Consider the following 9,453-nt stretch of genomic DNA (forward strand, 5'->3'; position numbering starts at 1 on the left):
GTAATATTATAAAATGGAATTTTACTTAATTTCCATATTATATCATGTCTTTTAAAGATTTAATAATCATTACTAATTTTTTTTTTTTACACGGAGTTATAACGAAGTGTTTTTGGTGTGATATATATTAACTGTAGGAAAGTGGGTAAGACAAATAATTATAAATATATTATGTTATATTATTATATACATAAATCAATATATCTTAAAGGAATATATTTGAACAAGGTATGTGGGGGTGGATCTGATCCGTTTTATTCAAATATGTAAAGCACCTCCAAGTCAACCAAGTCAAAACGGAAATTGCGCCTATATAGATTGTATAGATAGGTATTAGATACACTGTTTTTTTTTATACCAGCTATAAGCTAAAAAAAAATACAATAAGCTATGACAAAATATGACAGTAGATACATCATAATACGAGTATGCTATCCTCTTGTTCTTCATTATGTATATTATTATCTACTACCTATATGGCTGTGTACATACTGACTTGAAAAATATAAAATAATATGGCGTTATATGAATTATATATTTATATATCAGTGTATCCGGTTTTAGTTTACCTCAGTTCAGGTCATGGTATATTGGTATATATTCAAACCTTTAAAGTATTTTCTACCATTCTATATCTCTAAGAACAATCCATGAAACTTTCGTCAAAGTCGGTTGGATAATTTTTGAGTCTATAGTCAACAAACATAATATAGAATAAAAGTTTTATAAATTAATTCGTATTTGTTCTAAAATAATATAATTTCTTTATTCAAGGCGATAAACACGTAAATTTGATGCATGCTTTTATCTCATCTGTCCGAGAAACCAACGGCAACCATTACTTTAACATTTACTAAATTAATTATACGTACCTCAGACAGGGAATTGGACTCTTTGATATGCATACCACCTACATCAATAACACCTGGGAGATATGGTCTTGATACACCGACCGCATGATGAGAGTTGACTAGTGTTAAGGACACATTATTCAACATATCTTCAAGTGAAGGCCTGGATTCCCACCCTTTGTATATGAAATGTGTATCCATCACTTCTTTCATTTTAGGCAAATATAAGTAATTTTCTATATACAACTGCAACACTCCAGTAATGGTGTTTTTTAAACGTTGCGTGAAACTCATATCACTTGTTATTTCCAAAAGAACGTTTGGTATGTACGAGAACGTGGAAGGTACGTGTATCCATTTGCTAATAGAGCTCCAGAGCATGGTCGGCACCAGATTAATAACAGGTGCATTGAATTTATGGCCCAAGGCCACAGTATATTCTTGACAACACGTTTCTATTATAACTAAATCGAACGAGACAGAATTCGTTTGGAGGAAGTCTACCATTGCTTTATGTGTCAAGATTTTGCTGAATTTTACGCCTACCTCCCATACCGACAAAGCCGACGTCACAAAATTCATGTTCACCATTTCCATAACATTTCTTTCTAAAACAAATAAGTTATACATAATAATTATTAATACTGTAATTGAAGTATTCTGTACAAAAACCAGACAAGTTAAAATCAGTACTCGATCAACCCTTTCACTGCTCCAGAGGTAGGTACCTATACTGTTAATTCCGAAACAATTATACCATACAATGCTCCCGACATATTATTGCGTTCTTGTATTTTATAATATTAGCATTTTCCGGTAACCATGCAACTTTAAGAAACCTTGGCTCCTAATATTTTAAACTTAAATAATTAGATTGTGTAGATTCCAACATTTATATTTCAAAATAAAAAAAAAAAATTAATATTTTATTTTACGTAGCATGCCTAGTACCTACCTACCACAGGTTTCAGTGCATAAATAAGTAATATAGAAAAAAAACTAAAAAATAGGAAACTGAAAATGTCCGTAAACAGCTCAAAACAAGTCAAAATATTTAGAAAATGCTAATATAAACATTCAGTGAAAATTTGTATCTACAGTAAATTTTTTAGAGTTATACCAAATATCAAAATCGATTTTGTCGAAAACCTATTTTGCGTAAAAATTCACGTTTTTCTTTAATTTTTTACGTCCCGAATGTACCAACTATTATATATTCACTTTCCCAAGGTACAAGATACTGAAGTTTAAAATAAAAGCATTATTTCGACTACTTATCGTGTACACACACAAATAAAAATAAAAATAAAAAACATCATTGTAAAATCAATACATTCATCGCTCCGCTCAGAATATAATATTTACATATTTTGACTTTTTACTAGAAAAAAATCCGCGCCTTATTAATAAACAAGTAGGTACATGCAGTTAAAAATTCCCAGGAAGGCCAATGGCCCCTTTGCTCCCTCCCTTGTGGGCGTTCTTGAATGAAACGATATTTCTAAAATAGTGTTTTTTTATTTCACTTTTTTGAAGTTTTGAAAAATGGATTTGTTTGGTTTTCGTGTACCTATAGTATTGGCTGTAGCTAACTATATTTTCCAAGTTATCATTTTGAGTTTGTATTATATTTAGTCTCAATTTTAAATATGTGGTATTATTCAGTATATTTTTATTAGACATTTATTAGTAGGTAGGTTGAGGAGCACATATTATACACAAGAGCAGTATAATTGCCGTACCTTCTACAGTAAGTGTTTTTTTTTTTTTTTTGCTGTATAATTGTTAGATACACTATACGTAATTGAATAAATACTTAGTATACATATTACCTGTCTACCTACATAATAGAAATTAGATTAGAAATCGCACGCACTCGCCCGCACCATGATGCAGATAGGACATTACGTAATAGTTATCACTTATCATTATGAATCTAATATATACTATATACCTATAAACTATATATATAGGTACTGTTCCAAAACTATGATTTAATTATGGTAGAACGCCGCCAGAACCTATATAGTATGCTATATAGTATGCTGCATGACAGAATCAGATTGATCCAACTTATGCAATTTTTGTGATGGGTATTCAATTAATAAGGCATTTAAACATTTGTCATTTATTAATAAATAACTAATTATATATGCGCTCAAATATAAATAAAATTATTTGTAAGTAACAATCACTGCAGTGTATAATTATATAACAAATACGTATTAGATGGCTTATAAGGAAGGGGAATTATTATAGTATAATAATAATAAATAAGTAATATCTATAAGCTTTTAGATAGGAACATTTTTTATATTGCGCATACTTGTATATTTATATTTTTGTATATTTATACAATTATACCGTACTTACTTTAGTACTTGTTAAGTTAAAACTGAAAATAAATTAATCGAATAGCCGGAGGTACTAAAAAGTAAAGAGTCAATACTGAGGGTCACCAAAAAATTTTTAAGATTACCAATACATCAGGTAATAATTATGATAAATTATCGGTCAATAATTCTTTATGCTTTGCTACATTTACCAATGTAACTTTTAACTTTAAATGTAACTTGTATAATCTAGTTACACAACATAATAGTACCTAGAGTCACCCGGGGTATAATGGCGCACCTAACATTTAACAGCTGTTATGTGGTAGCATATACGTTTTAAAAATATTGTTATATTGTTTTCCTATATCATAAATATTATGTAGATTTCAATTTTCCGTTCAAAAGTTGATTTTACCAGAGCAAATACCAAAAATTCTAAATAATCAGAAATTATAACAAATGCGTCTTTTTAACCCACTATTGGGGAAAAAGTGCCCATCTAATGGGGTAATAGGCCACATGCTAAATTAATTCGTAAAAATCTATTTTATTAAAAGATTGTTATCTATTTTATTTTTATCAAATAGTAAGTTATAAATATATATAATATGCATGCATAATATAAAAGTCCCTAATATAATATATAATTAATACAGTATTAGTATTAAATACTAAGTCAAAGTATTTTTTTTAAGTATAATTATTCAATAAATATTACATAATATTATTTAATCATTTATTAATACATCATAGATATAATGTACCCATTTGTTCAAATAAATTAATAAATCTATACATGTAAAATCCAAATACCAATTAGTCACTGATCGCTGTAACTCAAAAACTACACAACGTACGAACTTGAAATTTGGAATAGAATTTCTTCTCATATTTTCACCGTGCAATAGGAAAGGATTTGTCAAAATTCGCATTTTAAAGAGATGCTCAAACAGAGACATATTGAGGTTCACATTGGACATTTTATTATTATTTATAAATAGTTGCCATTGGTTACAGTAGAAATTAGTGTTGGTTTATTATCGGTTGCCATTGATTATTTGACAGATCAGGTACAAGCTTGCATCAAATCGAATTATTGAACATTGCCTACCAATAGGTGAAAGAGTAGAGTCGTCCTTTGTCCACGATCCGACGTAGTCGGATTGCCTACCAGGGAGGCTGAGTTGAACTTAATGCAATAAGTTACACCCAAAAGTAGTTAATCAATCATCATTTTTTTAAGTGTTGCAATTTTTTACGGGCAACGTAGTGCATAGGTTCTGCTATAAAATTATATTTACCATTAATACCTCTAGAAACATTTCAATACGTTTTCATTAACCGTTTTTCATATTTACTTACCGATCACATTAAACGATAAAATTTGAATAAAAAATTATCCTCGTCTGAAGGCAAAATAAACAACCAATCACGGGCGAAGCTGTGGCGGGTCGGCTAGTAAATAGATATAATTACATTTTTAGACATTCAATTTAAAGCCAGAAAAATTAAATGTTTATAAAAGTAGGTAATCATAATCATGTAAGAAATACTACGCACTTTTACCCCAAAATGATTTTCTGCATAAACATTATTGTAGTATATTCAGTTGTTATCATATTAATATTTTACTAGTATTGACTTTAGTCACCTACTTATACTAAACGAATATATATAAAAGCAACACCTAACGTGTCGTTATATAGTACACATTAGTACATTACTACTTCCATACTACTCAAATATTATATCAGACGAATACAATTGATACTTTGCCTTATATTGCCGCCAAAACTTCATCAACTGCTGAAAAAAATATTTTATCACGTTTGGCTATGATAACATAATCATAATAACAAAAATGTTTGACCAGATAGCAATTATTAAATTTCTTATACACAATAGTTCATTTTGCCCCATGCGCCATTATACCCCAGGTTACTCTAGTTACTTGTAACTAGAGTATACCCCAGGTTACTCTAGTTACTTGTAACTAGTTACATAGTTTTAGAGTAGGTAACTTGTAACCAGTTACAAATTTACAATAAATTGAGTAACATTCCCAACCATGATTATCTTATATAAAACATGCTCATATTTTAACGGTTAACAAACCATGATTTTTGGAAATAAATGGTCCTATATCCGTGTAGTTGGCAATCTGACGATTTTGAGGGTACGAACTGACTACGGTTACGTTGTGCCCCCTACGTGACAGCTCTTCGAACAACGGTTGAAATCCGCGAACATGACTTTTAAAAGGCATCGGCATAAACACTAAAATGTTCGACGCTCTTGCGATGGTGATTGCAGCACACGCAATTGTACAAAAAAACATGCTTGGCAACATTTTTTATGTAAAAATTCAAAAACGTAGTCAGTAATATAATAATATCAGTACGATTAATAAAAGGAAAAATGTTGATTTATTTTTTACCTACAGGTACCTACTATATAGGTTGGTTGCACGACTCATAACCACAGATATATACTACTGTATTATAGTATATTATATCTGTGCACATAACACATTTTCCATTCAAACTATCTATGCATAGATAACATAATATGAAATAGATGACCTACTCGGTCGAAAAAGTCATTCCGCATACGCGGCGATCCCAATAACTGACTTCTGAACTCTCCACACTATACCTTGATAACTATATTTTATCCCTACTTTTTTTTTTATTCCGTGTTTTCAACCCGTGGTGTTTGAACAACTATCGGTCCCAGGGACTGACTTCACTTCCCTACTAATTGATCGGAACCAATTTTTTGTTGAGAGTTGAGGGGCTCTGGATCTATCTATTTGTTGTTATTGATAATATATTAATATGTTATAAGCATTAAAGTATAGACGTCATATAGAACAACTTATATAATATTATAATATCTACTTCAGGGGCGTAGCGTGCAGGTAAGCACTATAAGCACTGCTTACACTTGAAAAATGGAAAAATAAGTTAATATTAATGTTATTATAATAACAAATTACAACTCAAATTAAATCTTTGACTATTTTTTTTAAGTTTCTATAATAATAAAAATAATAAATAATAATATGCAGTGTAGAATATAAGATAACAATTTTAATAAACACAGCCATATTTGGTCATCGTCGTCGGCCGTTGCGTATGATGGTGGAAAAACTGGAAAATCTATTTTTATTTTATTAACACTTGGTATTGACGTGCTGTGCCGTCGTGTAACATGTTCTGAAACTGCTTACGTGAGCTAATAGACACGGCTTACGTACGATGTCGTAGAGGGGGCTCGTATTTATATACAATTTGTAAGCACTTATGATTTTGCATACATCACAGTACCAACCGGATTATTATTATTTGTATCACCGATAAGGCGATAATCGGCGGCTGTGTACATTTGTAGTTGACTGCAAAATTAATAATAAATTTCCAAAACATTAGATTTTCTGCTTACACTTTCTTAAAACCCACGCTACGCCACTGATCTACTTTATTATTGTAGCCTGTAGGTATACAGGATCTATATCTTATGTCATTGTACGCGCGATTATGGATCGATGACATAGAATTTCGTTAAAACAAAAAAGACGTGTTTCTTTATTTTTAACAGGAAATTTTTTCATAACAATTTCAAAATGTTTAAACATGCAGGTGTATCAATGGCAAAAACAACTTTATTTTTTCAAATGGTAACTACTATATTTTAATGGATTCTGGTAAAGCTTTTTTTTCTGAACATTTTGATAGTCAAATCATAAATTTTGGTTCGCTTATTTATTAACTATGGTCCTCTAAAGTTTAGTAAAATATGCATTAATACTTTTAATTGAAATAATTGGTATAGGTTTAATTTACAAGAGCTAAATAATTCTTTCTTATAACTTTTATAACTTGAAATTTGAACTATAAGTTCCCTATATCGCATGTAAAGTATGAATTTAGCAGTTGAAATTCGTTAAGAATTATTTAATAATCGTAATTTAAAATAAACTATTTTCAAGATATTTAGATAAATAGTCAATATCAATATAGGTTTGTACCTAACTTAGGCTTACTTTTAATCTGAGTTAATTACAGACTTCCAATATTATTACTCAGATAACAAGAATCAAATACCATTAGGTATTACCTTAGTCCTTATTCACCTAAGAAAGAATCCAAATTATTATAAAGGATGATTAGAATTTATGATAGGAAAAGTACAAAATAAAACTATGCAAATGTTCAAAACTAAAAAATTAGAATGGTTATGAATTTCAACTCCTAAATTCATACTTTGCATGCGATACCTACCAATATAGGGAACCTATATATGGTTCAAATTTTAAGTATATCCCACTCACTGCTCGAATTGGGAAAAATTAAGTAGAGGAGCTAACGATTTAAAAACTGCGTTCCAAGGACGCATTTACTCAACACAGACCCGTGGGGGCCTTGCCCCCTCCCCCCAAGCTCCTGCCTTATCTACATACATTTTGAATACCACTTTTCAGTAACACATTTTGAATTCCAAATAGGTATAATATATTTTGACAGCAATATCTTATATCTACATCTTACATTGTTACAGTAGAAAAAATAATTAATAATAATCTAACTGTTTATTCAATATACTAAATAGATAACAAAATTAATAATTATTGTTTTTGATTCAAAAGAGACCACATATTTTGATATGTATCTAAGTATAAAAAAATTTAAAAATTCAAAAATATCGATAAATGATAACCATAGCTGAAACTGATAACATTTCATTCGAACACGATTTAAAATAATACTAGCACACATCAGTATGTGTTCTTTAGATAATATACTTGTATATGATCTATGATCTGTGAACTACTGACTATATAGGCAAAACACAGGCTGATATTATAATTAATTAATAAACTAATATTAAAAATAATTTTGATATGAAAAATAGTAAAACTTGTTATATAATTGACATCAATTGAAATTCACATTTTAGTAAAAATTATTTCGGACATTAGTTTGTACCGTCCCCCCCATTCAAGTAAAAAAATAGTAGGGGTACGCAAAAAAAAATAAAAATAGTAAGGGAGCTCCGTCCCCCTGCGCACCCCCCAATTCGAGCACTGATCCAACTACGAAAAGGTAACCACAAAACATTGTACTTTCATTACACAGTTTTTTTAACCCCTATACATACCTAAGACATTAATGTCAACAATCGAATACCATTTACTAATTTACCATTATTACTTTAGCTACCCAATAAAGAATCCAAATTTATGATATTGTAAGAAAAGTAACTATCTAGTAATTAATTACGATTACCTATAATAACAAATTAAAATAATAATAGTGATTGATAATAATTTTGAATGATTGTATGTTAAAATAAAAATAATGAACTATGTTTACCAACAATTTTGTTTATGTTTTTTTTGTTTGAGAGTGTCATTAAATTACCGATTATCTACTTAAGTTATACACTTAGGTAGTTATATAGCCATATAGGAAAAAAATTATTTAGCTCTTGTAAATTAAACCTATACCAATTATTTAAATTAAAAGTATTAATGCATGTTATACTAAACTTTAGAGCACCATTGTTAATAAACTAGCGAACAAAAATTGATGATTTGACTATCAACATTTTCAGAAAAAAAAAGCTTTACTGAAATCTATTAAAAAAATTAAGTTTTTTTTGCTATTGGTACACCTGCGTGTTTAAAAATTTTGAAATCGTTATAAAAAAATTGCCCGTTAAAAATAAAGAAACGTCTTTTTTTGATTTAACAAAACTCTATGTCATCGATCCATAATTGTTAAAAAACCTCGCGTACAATTTCATAAGATACACCCTGTATATTAATGTATGTTATGATTAATAACTGATGACTTATTAATGAGTGTTATGATTCAATGTAAAGATAAGTACAAATATTATGAAACGGTTCATAATTCATATTGCATATATTTTAGGTAGACCTATAACTTATAATGCTATATCCTATGTATACTATGTATTTTTAATAACTAAATTAAAAAAAAAATTATAAAAAAATATTCCGTGATAAAAATTAAATTAAATTTGTAAGATTTTATAAACTTATCAAAATAACTTGGAACGATCGTAATTAGCTAGTGTATCTAATATTAATAATAAAACGTAATAATACCCTCATTGGTCATCCGTGTCGCACAGAGGTTCAAAATTAAAAAAATGGCCAGAACTCAATATGGTAATAAAATTTTCCAAAACAATATATACAATAATATTAGTGACTTATATAAAAAACAATTTTTTAC

At 29.0% G+C, this 9,453-nt stretch overlaps 1 protein-coding gene across 3 annotated transcripts in view; it reads right to left on the reverse strand.

Moving 5' to 3' along the window:
- The window catches only part of LOC100161618 (UDP-glucuronosyltransferase 2C1), a 12,430-nt gene extending 2,977 nt beyond the window's left edge, over window positions 1-9,453 (reverse strand). The window contains exons 1-3 of one of the 3 annotated variants that reach the window (XM_029490194.1): window positions 5,625-5,970; window positions 5,303-5,526; window positions 873-1,459 (exon numbers count right to left, since the gene is read on the reverse strand). In XM_029490194.1, coding sequence (XP_029346054.1) covers window positions 873-1,459; window positions 5,303-5,525 — 810 coding nt within the window. In that variant the 5' untranslated portion in view covers window position 5,526; window positions 5,625-5,970. Of the gene's footprint in view, window positions 1-872; window positions 1,460-5,302; window positions 5,971-9,323 lie in introns of those variants that run through there. The other 2 variants (XM_008181262.3, XM_001952735.5) reach the window with 2 other exon arrangements.

This window comes from Acyrthosiphon pisum, chromosome A2 (assembly GCF_005508785.2).
Source record: "Acyrthosiphon pisum isolate AL4f chromosome A2, pea_aphid_22Mar2018_4r6ur, whole genome shotgun sequence".
Lineage (NCBI taxonomy): Eukaryota > Metazoa > Arthropoda > Insecta > Hemiptera > Aphididae > Acyrthosiphon > Acyrthosiphon pisum.